The sequence below is a fragment of the Miscanthus floridulus genome, chromosome 2 (genome assembly GCF_019320115.1).
Source record: "Miscanthus floridulus cultivar M001 chromosome 2, ASM1932011v1, whole genome shotgun sequence".
In the NCBI taxonomy this organism is placed as follows: Eukaryota; Viridiplantae; Streptophyta; class Magnoliopsida; order Poales; family Poaceae; genus Miscanthus; species Miscanthus floridulus.
The window spans coordinates 4,121,877-4,143,176 of NC_089581.1; the positions used below are offsets into that span (position 1 = coordinate 4,121,877).

General features: G+C 45.7%; 1 protein-coding gene across 1 annotated transcript; it reads right to left on the minus strand.

Moving 5' to 3' along the window:
* Positions 1-11,813: 11,813 nt before the first annotated feature.
* LOC136537699 (dolichol-phosphate mannosyltransferase subunit 1) lies at positions 11,814-14,639 on the minus strand. The gene is made up of 8 exons (XM_066529656.1): positions 14,334-14,639; positions 13,250-13,349; positions 13,110-13,143; positions 12,953-13,029; positions 12,822-12,847; positions 12,357-12,521; positions 12,166-12,280; positions 11,814-12,072 (listed from the first exon to the last, which is right to left on the minus strand). The coding sequence occupies exons 1-8, from the start codon at positions 14,438-14,440 to the stop codon at positions 11,968-11,970; spliced, it is 729 nt and encodes a 242-aa protein (XP_066385753.1). The 5' UTR covers positions 14,441-14,639; the 3' UTR covers positions 11,814-11,967.
* Positions 14,640-21,300: the final 6,661 nt, after the last annotated feature.

Below are 21,300 nucleotides of genomic sequence, written 5' to 3' on the forward strand. Positions count from 1 at the left end.
TATTGGTTGTGCTCAATACTAACAAACAGGAGGTGTCTCTTCTGAACACTGTAGGCTAATAGTTCAAATATGATGCAGCTAGAGCACACTGCCGCTGATTGTGATTATTTCTTTGGTACTCTTCAAATGCAAACCCAATGGATTGTTAGCTGAGACCAACACTTGTGCTCTCTAAATTGCGGCAAGAGGATCAAGGTGCTCATGGTGACTATTTTCGTTAGTTACGAAAGATTTAGTTATCTGAGCAAATCACATGAGTTGTGTGCTATACAAGCCAACATCTTAGTTTTGTATGTACTTGAGTGTAGCTTGGTTATTGCCTTAGTATTTCCTGTGGAAATTTGTACAAAAACAAATGTTGATGGTTTCAATGAAAATGATGAGCAATGTTCTGTCAATTGTGAGTATTATTCCAGTTTATGTATTTCATGAGTGTCTTAATGTGTGACACGGTTAATATTAATTGTATCGTTAATGCTGTGATGATTTGGCACTAATTTGTGATGTTTTTTTTGTCACTATGGTTTGGATCTAGGCTGGTTATAGGAGACGGACAACTAATTCATGACAGACAAATGACAATATATGATGACTCAATTTGGTCCAACAAATGTTTGACGCGGTATACATGACGTTTTTCGCGATCGTCGCCGTGAGTTAATTGTGACGCATTTTTACTTGTCTGTGACCAAATTAAACCGTCATGTATAAGGGTATTTTTTGTAGTGATGATATCAAATAAGTAGCATTATATTAATCATTGAATATATTACTTTACTATACATTTTGGAGTAACAAATGTTAATAATTATTGCTTTATAAACTTAGTTAAACTTAGAGAAGTTTGACTCGATTCAATCATAAATTGCATCATTTTTTAGACGGCGCTATTGTGTGATATACAGTCAAAGATGCTGTCCTGAGAGAAAGCTTTACTTGGTGCTGTCACTAGGAACAACCTATTGTGGGCGCTATGGACAAGTTTATAAATTTCTCATTTTCTTTAGAAGTCAAATAGTTTTAAGTCTGACCAAATTTATATACAAATTATATATTATATATTAATATGTATGATATACCGAATAAGTATCATTAGACTAATAATATAATATACTTTCATAATGTCTCTATTTAGAGTTATAAATGTTAATAATATTTTTTTATAAATTTAATCAAATCTAAGAAAGTTTAACTCAATCCAAATTCCGAATTACATCTTTTTATTCCTTGAAGCCAATCTGTCCTCATCTACCTGCCTCCTTCCTACTGCTATTCTTGTTTCCCATCTTCTGTTAACACTGGAGCCCATTGACAGGCAAGAAGAGATCGGGGTGTATATAGATCGACCAATGGGGTTGAGTTCTTGGATCTGCAAAAGAATCTCTCTAATCTGAAAGGGACGTGCTAGGCGCGCCTAGACGTCCGACGGGATAGGATTCCGTCCGACGGCCATTTTTCGCATGCACCGGCACAGCCTGCACCCCATCCGCTAACTCGCCCTACACGCATGCGCATCACGTCGTCGTCGCGTTCATACGACTCGCTCACAATCCGCCCCCACCCATCCACGCACCCCGCACCTATCCGTTCGCCCCGCCCCTCAGGCGCACCCCGCCTCGCCGTGCCCCTGACCACCGGCCTCCAACGTGCCGCGCGCCACGTTTGCCAGCCACTGGCTCGCCATGCCCCATTCCCTGGCGCATGTGTCGTGCCACCATCACTCCCCCGTGCCCCCTGACTCTCGGAACAGCATGAAACACGTGCAACATGAAACACATAAATGCAACATACGTCTGAAACAAATGAAATATCTAGAACATACACTTGCAGCATATGTGTGAACACATATGCAACATCCAGATAAACAATTACAACTTACAACATAAAAACACTTGCTGCAACGAAAGACTAGAACAAATGAAACATTTGGAACATACTGTTGCAACATATGTGTGAAACATATGCAACACCAGAATCAGTTTGCAACATACGTTTAGAACAAATGAAACATTTTGAACAAACTCTTGCAACATTTGCAACATGTGCAACATCCCCGATCTACTATGCAACATCTATATGAAACAACTGCAACATACATCTGGAACGTTTGAAACACTTGAAACATATATTTGAAACATATGGGAGGGGGAGTGCCTGTGCCGGCCAATTCTGGCCGTTGGGATGGGAGCCGGCGGCGAGTGGTGGCACGCGAGCACCACTAGCATACAGCACCAGCGCCACCAGCACTGGGCTTGGGTCGGCCGGGCAGGCGGCACGCGCGACGGGCGGAGCAAGCACCACCAGCGCGCGCGATGCGAGGGGGCGAGAGGCGTGCAATGGGGTGCGCGGCAGCAGCAAGGGTAGTGCGCATCTGCGTCCAGAACGCGGTAGCCGCAAGGCGCTGCGATAGGGGAGAAGGAAGTAGAAGGGATAGCCGCAATTGCTTGTTCAACACAATATTCATCACTCATGAGTCATGAGTCATGACGAATAATTGAGAGAACTATTAACTACTAACTGTTAGATAGTTTGGATCATCTAGTAGTGGATCCAGTGGGTGAGTTCTTTTCTAATTGAATCACATAGACCTAGAGTTTGCTTCGGGAGTAGGAGACAGAGAGAGAGGGAGATGTAGGAGCATCTGACCATCGGAGGAGCTCCCTACCTTCGCTGGTTCGTCGGTGAAGATCTGCGCACGGGCAGCGATGTTTGGTGTAGCTGTGGAGACCGGCGGTGGTGGAGGCAGTGGCGCTTCCTGCCGCTGGCAGTGCCACCCTCTAGATCGGATTAGGGTTAGGACAGTGGGGCTGTGGTGGCGGTGAACCTCGTACCCAGAGCCGTTTGCCCCACCTCCTCTTTATAGACACTGTGCGATGGGGGCCCACTAGCCACTAGATGGCTGGACGTCCCCGATCAGGACGCGGTCAAGGGGTTTGTCTCGATCGTTGGGTCAAGACGGATGAGATCAATTCTAACATTCTCCCCCTTGATCTCAACTCATACTTTAACTTTGAACTTTGACTTTAATCCCTTTCACTTTTATTTGTTCCATCATAGATTAGTGCATAGAGCATGCTTCATCGTCACGGTCAATCGCCGATAGACTTAACAGCTACAATACACATCTCTGTTCTGAAATAGATTCTTTAACTTTGGGCCCTTTATTGTCTGGAAATCATAGGCTATACCATAAACCCATGTCGACTGTATGTTCTCTAAACACACTGGGTGGTAAGCCTTTTGTACGCGGATCCGCAAGCACTTGCTTGTTACTTTTATGTTCAATACTTTTAGTATGATTCCGGACTTTCTCCTTCACAACGTATAACTTTAACGTCAATGTGTTTGGCAGCACACTTGACCCATTGTTATAGGAGCGAACTACTTAAATGGTTATTGCTGTTGTATACCATTATCAATTCCGGGTGTAAGTTCTTTTAACCATTTCGCCTATCCTTTAAGCCTCATATCAAGCTATACTGTGGGTATGCATCTTTAATGACACCACAACTGTTTCTTTGGAGCTTTTCCACAATAAAACTCCAACTGCGAGTGTTAGCTACTATGTGGGTTTCACTAAATATCTCACCAAAATTTAACATTTGTACCCACAACTATTTGAGATTACTTATTCTTTCTTACTCACCATGAGGCCTATAAATCTTTGCACAATTGCAAAACATTCTCAACTCTATTCCAGTGATCTATATCTGGATTGGACTTCTACCAAAACATCCCGGATACATTAACTATGTCAGGGTAAGTTCTTACTTATAAGCACTCATTAAGCTTCCAACAGCTGAAGCATATAGGACGTCCTTTCGATCTCACATTGGTTCTTGGAACACTGAAAGTTCCCAAAACTATTACCCTTGACTATAGGAACAGGCGCAGGTTTATTCACACATATACTTTATTTCTTTAGAATCTTCTCTAAGTATACACTTGAGATAGTTCTAATACCCTTTTCCTTTTGTCTCGGTAAGTTCCAATTCCTAGAACGAATGACGCTTTACCAAGATCATTCTCATTGAAACTTGAGGACAAGATCTGTTTCTTTTCCAACAGTAGATTAACACCACTACTAGCGAGTAAGGTGCTACCCACATGCAAGATTAGGAAAATAAATTTCCCATGTTTAAACTTTGCATAAATACAATTATCCTCTACATTCTCTTTAAAACCCAAACTTTCTTATTGTACTGTCAAACTTCAAGTACCAATGTCTTGAAGCTTGCTTTAATCCATAAATGGATTTCTTCAGGCAATATCCCTTACGTTCTTTTCCTTCCACGACAAAACCTTTTGAGTTATGCCATATAAACTTTTCCATATAAATCCCCGTTGAGGAATGTGTCTTTACATCCTTCTGATGTAACTGTAAATCGTAATGTGCCACTAACACCATTATGATTCTAAAAGAATCCTTGCAAGCTTATTATAATCTATTCCTTCTCTTTGTGTAAATCATTTCGCCACAAGTGGCGCTTTATAGCTTTCCATATTTCCTTTAGAGTCATATTTATCTTGTAGACCCATTACAGCCTACTGTGTTGGCTCCATTGAGAATTTCTTTTAAGTCCCAAACATCGTTGGTATTTATCGATTTCATTTCATCTTCCTTTGCTTCTTGCCATTTAGACGAGTGAACGCCTCTCATGGCTTTTTCAAATGAGGTGGAATTATCCTCTATTTAAATTTCTTTCTTAACATTGACTTCTTAGTCACCAGAAATATCTAATTTACTTATTCTTTGAGACCTTCTGGGGCCTCGTGGCACTTCTTTCATATGGGGCTATTGTTACTCTTCATTACCAAAAGGCAATTGTTCTATAGCCTCCTGTATCATAAGATCCTTATTTACTTATTCATCTTCTTTAAGAGCTAACATCAGGTGTTGTATATGTCATACAACATCAACATGTATTAAGCAATTTGTTGCTCTAAAACACTGTAGTGGATATGTAATCCTACTTCTATTCAAGCTTTAGGTATCTACATACCATGCTCCCCCAGATTACTCCATCTTTTGTAAAGATGGTATATTTTCAAATTTCTTATTTTGGGTTTAATCTGCTAAAAACTCATATGGCGCGTTTAGCACTGCCTTGATAACTCTGAACTCGTCAAGTATAAATACTAGCCGACTATGCTATCTTCCTATCGGAACTATAAAAAAGGTCCAGGAATTTAGCTATTTCTTTTCTTTAGGGGTATCGTTATTATGACCGTCTTACTCCCTCAACGACCACATTCATCTTTTATAGATCACTTTTACCTTCAATGCATAGTATGCATTGCATTATCTGAAGTATGGGGAAGTATCTTTCTTAATTGTCTTTCTTAATTAATCTTACATTTCTCCCCCTCAAAATGTGGTATGAACTTTTCTACCACAATTTTGAAACATTCAGAACTATTGTGAATGAGGAAACTTTGATTACTTACTTCATCCACATGGTTACATCATGCAAACAAAATTCGTATGGGAGTACATTTTTCTCATTACACTTCAAAACTCAACATAGTCTATTATTATCAATACTTTTGCAAGTCATGCTTGCATATCATTCTTATCTTTTGGTTCACATGCAACTTTCTTTTGTTCTTAAACTTATTAAGTACTTAATGACCATGACACAATCAGAGTATATGGTCAATTCTAGGATAGCATAAGAGCTACCCCAAACTTCTCTCCATGTGCAGAATATACTTAGAGCACATGAGTCATCATATCCTTCTCCCGCCATGCGGGATAAGTACTATGCCAAACTCTCCCGCCATGCAGGATTGGTTAACATATGTACTATGCCAACTTTACCCCGCCATGCGGGTATTTTCTCAATCTTTTCCCGCCATGCGGGTACTATCACAAACTTTTCTCGCCATGCGAGATAATTCCCTTGAACCGACATAAATGCCAGGATTGGCTCGTGTTCAATCATCAAATTCAAAAATAAATCCGAATATTCTTTTAACACACATGTTTAATCCAATGTTGGTCAAATTAAACATGTATATGACTTTTACAACTCTCATAAGTGAAACTGAAAATAAATTCTTCTTCACGGAGAGTACATAAAAGACATTTCTCAATGAAGACTCTCATTGATCTATCTCTTTTCTTGGATCAATATCCTATAATTCTTTTCTTTTAAAGCCATTCTTTAAAGAGAACACAGTCCCTTAAACAATGGCATTCTTTCATACATAACTTGCCCTTAGGCATTTCATCATCTGAGTCACAAATACCCAACTCATTTCTCTTACTGCCTTCAAGAATGAAAGCATGGAGGTCTTTTGTCTGAAAATATTCAACAATAATGCTCATTAAACTTTGAAATCTTTATGTTCTATTCTATATCACCGTTGGGCAGAAATAGAATAAAACATCACTCTTTTACACTAATTCTACATCACCGTTGGGCAAAAATGGAATTAACGTATAGAAACTCAATAATCTTGAAAACATAGAAGTGTTCCTCAAAATTAAATTCTTCCGTTGGTTCGAATTTAATTAGAAGACAATCAACTTCATTGCAGCGGAAACATAAAAATACATTTCTCTAGTTTAAGAGCATTCCTTGATCTTTATCTTTTCTCTGAAAATTTGGTCACTTTGATGCAAAATTCGTCAAAGCTTTAAACTTTAAACATAGAACTCATAGAATTATAATATTGTTATCATCAACGTTGGTCAGAAAATAACAATACCATAATTTAACTTTAACTATCAACCGACTATTCCTCCAATTAAAATTTTCTCGTTGGTTCCAATTTTAACTGGAGGATTAACTTTTCATCATTTATTGAATAACTATAACTGCTCTTCAAATTAAATTCTCCCGTTGGTTTGAATTTAATGAGAAGACAACAAACTTTAACTTCGCAGCGGAAAATTGACAAAATTTCTTTTCTACTTTTCAGAAGCATTTTACTGTACTTTTCTACTCTCTGAAAATTCTAACACGTTGGTGCAATAATTATCAGAGATTTTAAATCACTCTTTGAATGAAATCATCGAAATTTGCTTCTGAAAATAATAAAATAATTCTCAATCACCACTGCGCATTCGGCCCAACCGGAGATACGGCCCGACTTACTTTTCTTGAATTTTACCCACAGGAAAAAATCTCTTTTCTATTTTCTTTTGAGCCAATACATTTTTTTTATTTTCTAGAAAAAAGAAAAAAAAACAAAAAACCATGCTCATTCTTTTCTTTTCTCGGCCCAAGACAGCAGAAGATGGCTCGGCCCAACTCAACATTCAGCCCGGCCCCTCTCCCTCGCGCGCGCGCACTGCCTGCCCAGGCCGCAACGTGGGCCTGGGCCGGCAAAGTGCCACGGCCGCGCGCCCTGCCTGGGCCGTGATGCAGCCCGCTCAATCTCAGCCATCCGCGCGCATCCGACGGTCGAGCGCGCGTCTAGGGCGAACAAAACACCGGGTCGGCCACGGGCGGAAAACCCTAGCTTCATTTCCTTCATTCCCCTTCTCTCTCGCACGCCTCACGCGACAGCCGTGGTTGCCGTCGGCGTCGGTCGGGGCGGCCGTCCTAGCCGGTGAGGAAGACGCCGCCCGGAGTGGTCCCAGCGGCGGCTCCCCCCCTCTATTTTCTTCCCCTCCTCCTTTCTCTCTCGTGCCGCACTCAGAGGAGCAGTAGTGGCCCAATGGCCGATCGGAGGAGGAGTCGGTGGCGGCGCCGCCGCTAGTCCCCTCGCCGGTGCGCGCGCCCACCGCGAGGTGGACGCGCCGTCACCGAGCGGTCTGGTGGTGGTGCCCTTTACCGCCGAGCCCGAGGCGTGGCCGCGCGGCGGCGTGACCACGACGGTCGGCGGTGTTCCACTTCCCCGCGCGGGTTAGGGTTAGAGTTCGAGTACTTTTCAAAATCGAGACCCCTTCTTTCCCCATCAGATTTGGTTCTCTTTTGTGTTCGGATTGAACCGATTTGCAGTGTGGGGATCGAAGTTAGGGTTTCATTTTCTCCGAACCGAAGTTCGTTTCTCTTTCTTTTCTTTCTTCTTTTCTTTGCCCCGAGATCTGGTCGCGGGTTTAGGGTTCGGATCAAGTGGTCTTGAAGCCGAGCCCCTTCCGTCTTCACCCAGCTAGGGTTAGAGTCTGTTCTTTGTTGAAACCGTGTTTCAATCTCATCCCCACTTTTCCCGTACCCGATCTAGGGTTAGGGTTCGATTTGTTTTTCTTTCCCCGATCCAGATCCACATACTAAACCTTGCTCTGGTACCATTGTTAGATAGTTTGGATCATCTAGTAGTGGATCCAGTGGGTGAGTTCTTTTCTAATTGAATCACATAGACCTAGAGTTTGCTTCGGGGGTAGGAGACAGAGAGAGAGAGAGGGAGATGTAGGAGCATCTGACCGTCGGAGGAGCTCCCTGCCTTCGCTGGTTCGTCGGTGAAGATCTGCGCACGGGCAGCGACGTTTGGTGTAGCTGTGGAGACCGGTGGTGGTGGAGGCAGTGGCGCTTCCCGCCGCTGACAGTGCCACCCTCTGGATCGGATTAGGGTTAGGACAGTGGGGCTGTGGCGGCGGTGAACCTCGTACCCAGAGCCGTTTGCCCCACCTCCTCTTTATAGGCACTGTGCGACGGGGGCCCACTAGCCACTAGATGGCTGAACGTCCCCGATCAAGACGCGGTCAAGGGGTCCGTCTCGACTGTTGGGTCAAGATGGATGAGATCAATTCTAACACTAACATCAAAGTAACTCGTAAAACAACCGTGCATGCATCCATTCCTTTGATTCATAACAACAACATCTTTAATTTCCGTGTCAAGTGTACGTTTACAATCAGAGAAGCACTCATCTTGTCAGTGTCATATGGTGGTAAAAGTAAAAACAAAAATCAGCACGCATAAAGTAGACCCCCGGAGATGACGATCCCGCCGCCCTGTTCCGGCTCGGCGCATGGCTGCTGCTGCCCCTGCTCCACCTCGGCTTGGAGCATCTGCAGGAAGCCTTTCCAATCGTCGGTGTTGAGCAACTCCTCCAAGTTGAACCCGCCCAAGTTGCCACCGTGCTCCGCCTCCGACTCAACGCGTGGCTGCTGCACACCATGCTCCTCCTCGCCTCCGAACATCATCACGGGATCCACGCTTTGGGGACCACCATGACCATAGCTGGGCATCGTCGTCTTCGGGTAACCATTGGTGAACTCTTCCATGTTGAGCAACTCCTCGACGTTGAACTCGCCGCCGTCGACGTGCTCCGCCTCCAACTCAACCCGTGGCTGCTGCACACCACGCTCCTCCTCGCCTCCGACCATCGTCACCGGATCCACGTCTTCGGGTGGTCCATAACCATAGCAGGGCATCGTCGGGTAAGCATTGATGAAGAAGGCGGCGGGGTCCTGCATCTGCACCTGCTCGTCGATGTTGAGCAACTCATCGAAGTTGAACTCGCCGCCGTACTCCGGCTCAACGCGTGGCTGCTGCACACCATGCTCCTCCTCGCCTCCGACCATCGTCACGGCATCCACGCCTTGGGGAGGTCCATAACCATAGCAGGGCATCGTCGGGTAAGCGTTGGTGAAGAAGGCGGCAGGGTTCTGTTGCACCTGCACCTGCACCTGCTCGTCGTGGATCAGCTTGGTTGGCGGCGCCTCGGGGTGATCGCCTGCCGCCTTCCTCTTGGACGACGACGACGACTTGAACTTCCTTTTGGCGAGAGACGAGGACGAGCGGTGCACCCTGCACAGCACGTGGTCGCCGCCGCCGCCCTGCGTGTCGTCGAACTCAGTCATGCACCATCCCATCCTGTCCAAGCGCTGCCGACCCGACGCCCCCTCCTTCTCCTTGCGGCCGTAGGAGAAGTTGCAGAACGTGGCGCCGGGCACGCCTGGCACGGGCTTCGGGCCAGCCTCCGAGTGCCAGCACATCTTGCTGCCGTCGTGTTCCACTGCGCGCTGCCTGTGCCCGCTGGCCTTGCCCCGGGTGTTCTTGTATCGCTTTGGGCAGTAGATGTACCAAACGCTGTTGTACCCGTCCTCCGTCACATCGGTGCCTGGCACCGGCTGTAGATCGGCGACCAGCTCCTCGGGGGCGGCGGAGCACACGTCGGCGCGGTGGATGAAGCTGCGGTTGACGGTTTTGGCACGGAGGCCGCGCAGGAGGGCGACCGACGCCTCGTCAGTGGGCCGGAACTCGTCGTTGGTGGCCATGCCGCCGGTCTCGAGGTGGTGGCGGTGGATCTGCTAGGGTTCTCGCCGCCGGCCGAGAGGTGCGCACGGCGTGGAACGATCGATGGGAGCAGTGGAATCTACGACGATCGACGTGAAGGTGTGCGTGGCAGCGCAGCCCATGCAATGCAGGTCTCCTTGTATTTCCTTGCCTCTGGCGCAGTGCGCATTTCGGTTTCGGTAGCGTCGGTCCTAATCTTCGTGATTCTTTGTGATTTTTTTTTTGGCTTCCGATGTCCATTAGTATTCAGTTTAGTTCCGTGCCAAGTTCCCCTAAAAAAAAGTTCCGTGCCAAGAAAACTAACCGTAACATCGCTTCCGATGCCGCATCTACCGCCACCGAAGATATTTTAGAGAAGAAAAAAATATATTTTTTCTAAAATTAAATTTTTTCCATCTAAGTTTACCTAAGTCAGAAGGACGGGCCCGGTGCCAGCGGTAGAGTCTTACCGCCTGTGACCGAAAGGTCTCAGATTTGAGTCGCAGTCTCCTCGCATTGCATAATATTTTAAAGTAACATTTGGTTCAATTTCAGTAAATCCAACTTACCCTTTAACAAGATTGTTTTTTTAACTTCTTCTAGTACAAGTTGAGTTTTGTTTTCAAAATTTGTGAGTTCAGAAAATACATTATAAATTTGTCATTATCATGCTTCATAATTTTTTTTTTGTTTTTCTAGTGTCAATTTGTTACTATATATGCCAACCTTATTACGAGTGAATGTCGAAGGAGTAATTTGGACTTTGTCCTTTAGAAAACATAGACTTTGACTAGTAGCCTAAAATTATAACTCTGATTCCACGCTCTTAAATAAAAAAAGCATATTATTTATCTAGGAACTAGTTTGAACGATATACCGGACTGAAATGGAGAACTCAATATCTCAGGTAAGCAGATGAGTACAGGGCGTTTAGTTGGACAATCTCTTTGTTAGGAAGCTGAAATTGCACCCAGCCTATATATCATGGCTCCTGCATTCAACAATTGATCATTCAGTTACACTGGGGCATATATCTACTGTGAAGCTTCATTCAGTTACACTGGGGCATATATCTATCACTAAAAAGGTACTGTGAATCTAATTATAGAGAACTCGAAGCAAAGGATCCCAAAATGGAATGTGTGGCACAAGGCACGTCTAAACATCTGATCAGACCGAGCATCACAACGACCGGACGCCATAAAGGACATGATTTTTTGTATGTTTTGTAGAGACCAACATACAGCATGTCAGCATTCATGTCTGATCTTTGATATAATGCATAAACAGATAGAGGTAAGACATAAAAGATGAGTGCTCTAAAAAGATACATCATTCTATCCATGCAGAGTGATGTTTGGTCGTTTCGTCGTAAACGATCGTGGATTATTTAGTTCATAATTTAGTTTTTAGTTTGTTGATGAGAACCAGATCCTGCTAGATGAGTAGACCAGGAACAACACATCCAGCAACAGTTCTGTGTAGACACATACAGCCGGTTCCCTTCGGAAAACAAGGGAGGTGAAGCCACACAATAGGCTCAATGACAGTAAATATTCGTAAAACATGTCAGAATTACAAACCGTTAAAGAAGCACTGGAAGTCAACAGAAAGGAGGGCGCTGTGTTGTGTGAGAAAATGTACAGAGAAACCATGACTTGAGTACAACAATCCATTCACTGGAAACATGCATGATTGTACTGATATACAACTCAAGCTGCAATAATAACACATCAGTAAAATTCTCTATAACACGGTTGTACCCACAAACCAGAAGCCTACTACATATCTTCAATCATGTTGTGAGCAGCAGATAAACAAGGCCTTTCAAATATTCAACTATCTCGGACCCACCAAGTTTTGAAATTCCAAATACTCTGTCGACAAATGTTATTGGAACCTGGAGAGGAGAAGGCAATCAACGATTCATTTACCAAAGTCAAGAGATGATCCAATATTATTCGATGAAAAGCGAGACCCCACAGTGGCATACCTCTTCAATGTGATAACCTTTCCTAGTAGCCCTAACAATCATCTCCATCTGGAACACATAGCCCTTGCTGACACATGAGGAGATTAAGTCTTCCAGGACATCTCGCTTATATAGCCTATTATGATATGCTCATCAAAAGAGGTGATTGAAGGGTGGGTATTTAATCTGTTCGAGATAAAAGAAAGACAGACCTAAATGATCCGGTTAAATCTGAAGCTCCAGGCTGTAGTAACGTTTGTGCAAGAACATTTGCACCTCTGCTAGTCAGCTTGCGCATGAGATTCCAACCATGGACACCACCATTCTTAACATACCGTGTGCCAGTTACAACGTCAGCTCCAGTTTCCTTTTGTTTCCTGGTTAAGGAAATAACATGATTAAAAAAGACACGTTTTGTACACTACTTCATTTCAGTAGCCTCAGTGAGGAGCCCAAAGGGACCAACTGACAAGCTTTACTTGAAATGTGTTTTCAGCTATTGGATCCAACAACTGTGACACTATTATTTTTTTGTCGCTAAAGATATTTTGAGAACAAATTGGACTGAGAATTATATGCACTAAAAAAATAGATTTGAGGATGCAGACTAATATCTGTAAAATAACATGTAGTAGAAACCCAATAACTCTTTATATCTTCAGAGATACGATTCTTACCTAATAAAGCTTGGCAAGTATTTTGGCTGTTCAGAGTGGGAAAATAGTTAGTAAGCTAGGAAGAAAAATATTGTAAATAGCAAACATAACAAAAGTAGTAACAGAAAGAAGAAAAGGTGAAAGATTTATACATGGTGAGATAGGTCCGCATCCATGATAACGACAAATTCCCCTGAGGCATGCTTTAATCCATGTAAATATGCCGTACCTGGATATTTCCAGTTGCTACTTAATATAAGTGGGGAGAATAATTTCAGTAAAAAATTAAAGTCAGATGTCTAAACTCACCAAGTCCTAGCTTCCTTGGCCTAGCTCGCAGTAGCTGGCATCATGTCAGGTTAAAGACAATGCATTAAGCCATGACACTGAACAAACAGATTAACACCACATGTACAAAAACTTCAAGTGGATCAGGAGCATATACTTACAACAAAATCTTCACCATATACTTGCTGCAGTTGTTTTACAATGTCCTGAGTTCCATCTGGACTACCATCATCCACAACAATGATCTCAAAGTTCACATCCCTGGGGTAAAAAAATGTCAAATCAGGTTATATAATATGTAAGAACTTGGCAACATATCTATATGAATGTAACAATTTTTCCTTTCCACCACAGTAGCAAGCTTCCAGCAAACAATGGAAGTTAAATAATGGCCATGTAACGCATGGTGACATTCTAAGAAAAGGGACACACAACAAGCCAACAGTTGCAAGTTGTAATACCTAATAGTGCATTTGATATCCAAGCAGGAGAGCTTCTCATGACCCATTTGACATATCCGATGAACTCATAAAAGTTTTTCAAGTTTTTCTGTCTGATGGATTGAATTAGGCCTGCCCAGCAGGGCAGCACTAGAATGAAGGGTATCTATGACCTGTATGGCCAAAATACACAAGTAAAAAAAGGAAAACTGGTTGCCACTATGATAGTTCAAGACTTGATAAACAAGAAGCAAATTCTAGCTCAAATGTTGGTAAAATAGCACTAGAAAATTGTTTCAGTTCTTGTTCTCAGGAAAAAAAAAAGGTGGACAGTGACCACTTCAACAGTACTGGCATCATTAGAACTCTGCAACTATATACTGTAAGATGTGCAAGCAGAGCTCAAGGGAGGGCTGGTTTGGTTAATGTCCGCATAACAGAGTTCGAATTGCAAGCAAAGAGGGAACATAAAGAATCTATGTCATCTACTTGGACGCATAATGGAGTAACAAGTGATTCTACTTTATGATTCACATGTGCCTGCAGTTGGATCTCAGAGCAAGGTAACACCTAAACAGATATCGGCAGTTAAATTCACATATTCAGATCAGGTCGGTTCTTGTTAAGTAGGTTATTAATCTAAACGATCCAGATGACGCACGCAACCGAATGACATCTAATCTAGTGAAATCGAATCCGACAACGTTCACCACTGAAGATCTCGACGCAACCGTAGCAGCAAAAGGCGCAACGGAGAGAGACAGATCAGCGCCGGACGGGAGAAAGGGAGCTGGGCGGTGCTTACGGGAGGTGCTTGAAGATGAGGTAGACGATGAGGGCGATGTTCAGGCGCTCGTTGTAGGTGGGCACGATGATGCTGTACGCGCGCTTGCGGCCCGCAGCCGCCTCCATGGACGGCCGACTGGACACAGCACCGGATCTCTCCCTTCTCCTCAAGCGAGCGCTCCGTCGGAGCCTCGCTGGGTCGCTGGGTCGGGAACAAGTGGCTCCGCAACTGGCCGTCGTCGCTCGCAGCCCGCAGCCGCCGCCGTTGCAGAGGAGGACGAAGCCGGCGAGACGAACAAGGCCAGGCAGGATGGCCGGGCTCAAGCCCCCATGGGCATGCGTGTGAATGGGTTTAGGCCTGCGCAACTTTCGGGCCCAGGCCCATAGCCCACGAATGTATATTCTAAGTACATTGTTATGTTCTGTCAGATAGGCCAGTGAAGAAGTAAAGTTTTAAAAAAAACGATTTGAAGAAATTAAAAAAACTTTGAAGACCTCTGAGCATCTACGAGAGTCTTTCTAAATCTTACTTTCTAAATCATCATTTGGAGAGTCATTTGCATAAAAATAACATTCTATATCTTTTTACTCTATCTTTTTTTTTTGCGAAGTTCTTATTCTGTCTTTCTAAGATCTCAATCTCTAAATCATCATTTGGAGGGCTTCTTTGGCTGACGAGGAATCCGTAATAGAAGATGGCTATATTTAGATAACCAATAACCAATTAAAGAAGTTGTTATAGTGTATCTTTTTCACCGAAATCTCTATTCGTAGAATTAGAAAGAAATATAGATAGTCTCTTAAAGTTGCTCTTACACTCTTCTTTTAGTTCCAAAACCTACTTTGTATCCAAAATTGTGAAATTCAAATAAGAGGTGTTAAACTTACTTTGTATCCAAAATTATGAAATTCAAATAAGAGGTGTCAAACTATTAAGGCTTTGTTTGGATGCATGTGTATTAACTTCAATCCACATGTATTGGAAATGAAACTTAGTTTAATTTCACTATAATACAATTCAACACGTGTGGATTGAGATGAATACATACGTATCCAACACAAGACCTAAGTTAATAATGTAAGCACACGGAAATACAGCACACAAAAAAGAGAGCCAAAAAAACCTGAAAGTACCTCACAGGGTACCACAAGGAACAAATAATGTACTTACTCGTTTCGTTTTCATTTGGTATGTGGCCGCCTAAAATCAGTTGAAGATCATGCGCCAGATGTTATTTTTCTATAACTGATCTCATATCTCCTAAAACTAAAAAGAACAAAACGTGTATATTTTTTTGTGCGACATTTATTTTGGTTCATCCGTCTGCCCACGTCTACGATACCCGTCTGCTTTGAAGGAAACAAATCGATCAACAGAGGCCACATGCATGGAAAGAAACAATAATCATGCATCGAAAGCATGCTGCTCTGGAAGAAAGGTATGTTGATGTTCTTCAAAGGAACCCCGCCTGCTTTGAAGGAAACAAATCAATCACCTGAAGCCATATGTATGGAAGAAAACAATAATCATACATCGAAATCATGCTGCTCTGGAAGGGAGGTACGTTGATGTTCTTCAAAGGATCCCCGTCTACTTTGAAGAAAACAAATCGATCACCTAAGGCCACATGCATGGAAGGAAACAATAATCATGCATTGACCCCTGCGATATTTGTTTTGGTTCGTCCGTCTGCCCACCCCGACCCCTGCGATACCGCAGCTAATAAAAAAATAAAACCCCCCCTCGTCTCTCTCGTGACCCGACGCCCGACGGCGCTCCCTCCCCTCGATGGCGCTCGTCCCTCCCGGCCGCGGCGACGCTCCTCCCTCGCCGGCGGCGGTGGTGCTCCTTCCTCACCGGCGACGGCGACGCTCCTCCCTCGCCGATGGCGCTCCCTCTCACGATGGCCTCCCATCTCTAGCGAAGCTTTGCGAGCTTGGCCTCGGCGCGGCTAGATGCGCGGGCACGACGGGCCCTGGCTGCATCACGTGGGGGCTAGGACGGCCACGCGGCAGGTACCTTCCTCTCCTAATCCCCATCTCTTCTTCTTGCGTTGAATGCTGGATGTGTGAAACCTATCTGAATGAGGAGCTAATCTGGATGTGTTGCTGTAACACCCTCGGCGTTACATTGTAATGTTTTTGCTAAAACACTGCATTAGCATCATGCTTGTTTGTACATGTGTGTAATTTGGAGTATAAATCAATATACGGCACTTGAAACATTCATACGAAACATGAGACAAAGGTTACGTTTCATATAATATTGTTTAGTATTCTAATCGAATTGTTGTCGAAATAAAAATGCTATAGGATGTTTGGCTAGCGGCGATGAAATAGGTGCGGTCGCGGGCAAGGATAGCTGGTTAGTACATCGAGTAGGCCGGATTTGGGGTTCGACGCGAAACCGTTCGGAACGATGCCCATTCGCATAGGCTTAAAAGAAGGTCGACGAAGCTAACTTTGGCCAGTTTTGTAGAACGATCGGCTTAGGAAATAGCGCAATGTCACTGCTGCGATTGATAGCTTGATGTACCCTCTTGCACATCGAACAAGTAGTTTGGCATTCGGAGCTTTGCAAACAAGTTTTCTACTTGCTTTAAAAAGTGTGCACGTCACTTGAGTTGGCACTGGGCGCGGTCACCACTGGCCTAGCACGCTGCTGGCTTGCCAGCGCACTACCGCGCCGGCCGTGTCCCACTACCCCGCCGGTGCACACGCCTGGCTCTGGCGCTGCGTGCCAAGGCCGTCTGCCTTCGCTGCCAGCCATGCACTTCGCTGCTGCTCAACCACCATCACTGCCGGCCACGACCGCTGCTGCTGCTCACCTATCGCCACGGCTGGCTCGCGCTGTGCGCCGAGGCACAGTCCTCGTCCTCATGCCGCCGTGACGGCGACACGCGCTGACCCTGCACTTTTGCCTTGGCCGTTTGCTGCCTCGCTGGCGCGCGGGTCACCTCACCGGCTGTTGCGCTGCGCCTAGGCCGCCGACCAAACTCTGCCGCGCCTTGCCCTACCTTGCTTTGGCCGTAGGTGCACCGAGTCCCACGTTCACGTCGTAGCGGCCATGCACGGTACTGATCGCTGGCTTCGCGTGGCTGCTCGCTCAAAGGACGTCCGCCTACTCCACCTTTCCCTCTGCGTCGCATCGCGCTGTGTCCTTTGTCTGGCGCTGCCCGCCACGGTGGCGCTAGACCGTGCCTCGTCGTCTTGCCGTAGTGGCTGTGCGGACAGCCGTCTGGGGCACGTCTCGCCTGTCCTACTGTCACCCGTAGTGGTGTGTTGGCTCATTGCGTTGACGCCGCAGACAGACCAAGCCAAACCATGACAGGATGCCCCCTGCCTCCGCTGTCTCCATGGCCGCCAAGATGCTTCTTTCGAATTCGCTGTGGTTGCGGTGTTTTGATTCAAATTGACCACGTGTTTGACTTCGCTAGGCAGCCTGCAGCCCTACCGACCCCACCTCGTCGTCTATAGTTCAGTCATGTGCTCCAATTTTGAATCACCGCTCGCCGGGTCCATAAGACCATGGTGTCCTGCGCCGTCGGCTAACCAAGCAACCAGGGCAACTCGGTCCAATTCCTCGCGCTTCTAGCCGCTCCTCCAGTCGGGTGTCACCGTGCTCACCTCAGCCTAAGCCCTACCGCCATATAGCAGTCCCTGGCACAGCCGTGCCATTGTCGTGCGCCGCCGCACCACATCACGTGCACGTGGCCATCTCGGTTTGAGCCCTCTCCGGTCAAGTCGCCGCGTCGTAAGGTTCTATGGTGAGTCGCTGGTGCTCATCTGTTACTTGTTTTGCCCCGGCCGTGCTGACGTTCATCGGAACAGCGTCGCCGTGTGTGCAGGGTGCTCGCCGTCGTGGTCCGAGCCCGCTGCTGCGTCCCGGTGCGCGTTTCCTCCGCCCTTCATTTCGTGTTCGTGTCTAGGTATGATTTGGCTTGTTGGTTTGGGAGGGGGAGGCCTGAGGTGGCCGACGTGGGTCATCGGTGCTAGTCCCGCCGCGTCGGTGCGCGCGGGTGACCGTGGGGGTATCGTCGGGGGGAAAGACAAGTAGTTCGGAGGGCGTATCTGTAAAACTATAGACTAGCAGAATAGTGTCGTAGAGCTTGTAGCAAATACCGAATAGTTCGGGGACGTCCGTGCACTTTGCCATCGCGCGTGGGCCTCTCCCGTCGCGGGCTACTGGCCGACTGGGCCGCACGCGCGCGTGGGCCGCGCTGCGTTGGCGCGCGTGTCGCGCTAGGACGGGCCAGGCTGCGCGAGTTGGGCCGAAGTGGAGATTCGGTTTCCTCAATTCCAGTAAATTAGAATTATTTATTTATTTTGGTTACAAACTGAACTTCGATAATTCGTAGTAAATTGCGTAGTTGTCCAAAAATAGTGAAACTAATTTTGTTAGGTTCGCAAAAATACCATCTATCTGTTAGTATAGTTAGTTCACAGTTAGCTATTATGATCATGGGTTCATAAATTCTAATTAGACAGCTTAGTATTAGGTAGATTGGTATTTGTAGGAATTCTTGTGGCAAATCAGTAATAGTGTTAGCTTTAAAAATTTTACAGTAGGTTCCCGAGGATGTTACGTTCTCGCTCTAATTTTTAGCATTAGAGGTGTTGTTGAAATAAAGTAGCTATTACCCTTGTTCATTGGAATATAGCGTAAATCGGCGTTAGGAATAAAAATACCGATAGTTGTTGGAATAACGATGAATGCTTTACTTGCTACTTGTTGTCGATAGCAATAGATCATTTAGCACCGTGGTCAATAGCCCTAGCTTAGTAGTAAATCAATGTACTCCTATTTTAAGAGCTGCTGTTGTTATATTATTAAACATTGCATCATCATTTCATGTAGATCACGAACTGGTAGACTTCGTGCCTATCGGCGAGTCGGAGTACGACGAGGTTATCGAGGAATATGAGGAGGAGATCTTCGCACAGGAGGAAGCCTAGGAGCCTGTTGCATCGACATTGAAGGAGATGGAATGGAATGCGCAAGGTAAAGGTATAACCTAGGGCATTTTATTTCACCGGTCATAGGTGTATAGAGAAGTTTATGACTGAGTTTAGGATAGATGGCCGTACTATCAAGAGGAGCAAACTTGTTTGCATATCGGTCATCTAGTGCCACTCGAGTGATCTAACTTTGCATTGTCGCTAGGATCGAGTGGCGTGGCAAGTTGAGTGGCTAACATCCTTTGGGAAATGATTGTGAAATGCTAACACACATACACATGGTGATGTACACTTGGTGGTGTTGGCACATTTATAAAGGATTCGGCGCTTTCGGGAAAATAGAATGCCTATTTTCTATTGCGCCGGATGCAAGTTATTGTGGTTAGCACATTGGAGCAAGGGTGATGAAGTTAGAAGTAAAAACGAGTTAATCGCAAAGATGCTGGCGTCGGTCAACTGACCGGACGCTGGATCTGTATGCACCGAACGCTGGCAGGCTGCGTCCGATCAGGCTGACGTACGGTGATGCAGAAGCTGGAGTGTGACCGGACGCTGGCTGCGTCCGATCAAGTGTGACCGGACACGTCCGGTCGAGGTCGGTACCTTACTGGAAACGACCAGACGCTGGGGGTTTAGCGTCCGGTCAGTTGAAGCTGCTGCGTCTGGTCAGGTCAAGTCACCATTGGAATCGGGACACGTGGTCGTCTGCGGGCGACCGGACGCTGAGGTCCAGCGTCCGGTCAACACGACCGGAGCATCTGGTCGGCCCAACCGTTGCCCAGTGAAGGGATAACGGCTAGTTTAGCCCTTGGGGCTATAAATAGAAGTGGCCCTCGGCCATGGCTGGTGCTGAGCACCTCAAGGGACTTAGTGTCCATGCTTGTGAGTGCTTGAGAGCCCTCCATCACGCATATACTTGATAGTGATCATTCGATTGTGTGAGTGAGCGGTTCTAGTGTGATTGCATCATGAGGTTGCATCGAGTGGCACTAGGTGATCGAGTTGCAAGCCGATGGTGCTTGTTACTCTTGGAGGTTGCCACCTCCTAGACGGCTTGGTGGTGGTCTCCGTCGAAGCGCGCAAGAAGCTTGTGCGGCGCTCCGGAGAAGTGCTTGTGAGGGGCATTGTGCTCGCCCCGCGGGAGCCGCGAAGAGCAACTCTAGTAAAGCGTGTCATTGAGCTACCCTCACTCAAGGGGTAGGTTCTTGCGGCGCCCGACGTGCGGGCTTAGCGGGTGATGCTAATTAGCCGCCGAACCACCAAGTGAGCGGTCGACACAACGGGGACTAGCGTGTTGGCAAACACGTGAACCTCGGGAGAAAAATCATCGTGTCAACCTTGTTCTTCCCGTTGGTTTGCATCCCTATTACACAAGCTTGCTATTACTTTTATACATATTAAGCTTGTGTAGTTGCTCTTGTAATTAGATAGCTTATGTAGCTTGCTAATTACCTTCTTGCTTGTGTAGCATAGAAGTAGCTCCCTTGTGTGGCTAATTTGGTTTTAGTAACCTTGTTAGTCACATTGCTTAGTTTGTGTAGCTAAGTATTTGCGCTCTCTAATTAGGCATTGGTTGCCTTGTTATTGAGCATTGCTAGTGAGCATCGTTAGCTTTGTGCTTTTGCTTACTAGCATGTGTAGGAGCTCCCTTGTTGCTTAAAGTACTAGTGACATAGGTTTGTGTACCTTGCTCCTAGAATTGTTTAGGAGAGCTCTAACTAGCCCGGCACCTTTGTTGCATAATTGTTATCTTTGCAAGGTGCTAGTGAACATATATAGTGGGGTATAGTCTTGGCTAGACCGATAGTTTTAATTCCGCATTTGTTTCGGTTAGCCAACGTGATTAATTTTAGAAAAGACTATTCACCCCCCCTCTAGTCCGCCATCTCGACCCTTCATATGGGCGCAGGGAAGGCTTGTTGCTCTCTTGTCGCGGATTCAGCTCTTTTCGGACCAACTGATGGGAAGAAGAGGTGGTGGAGGTTCTTGCACCACACTAAGTCCGAGACTCAGGATGTGGGGGCTTG

What these genes read in the sequence shown, in the direction of transcription:
- LOC136537699 (XM_066529656.1), bottom strand. Translation starts at nt 14,440, where the DNA reads ATGGAGGCGGCTGCGGGCCGCAAGCGCGCGTACAGCATCATCGTGCCC. An exon ending in TATATGGTGAAGATTTTGTT is followed by an intron (nt 13,144 to 13,249) that starts GTAAGTATATGC and finishes ACATGATGCCAG; the next exon opens with CTACTGCGAGCTAGGCCAAG. An exon ending in AAGGTTATCACATTGAAGAG is followed by an intron (nt 12,073 to 12,165) that starts GTATGCCACTGT and finishes TCTCCTCTCCAG; the next exon opens with GTTCCAATAACATTTGTCGA.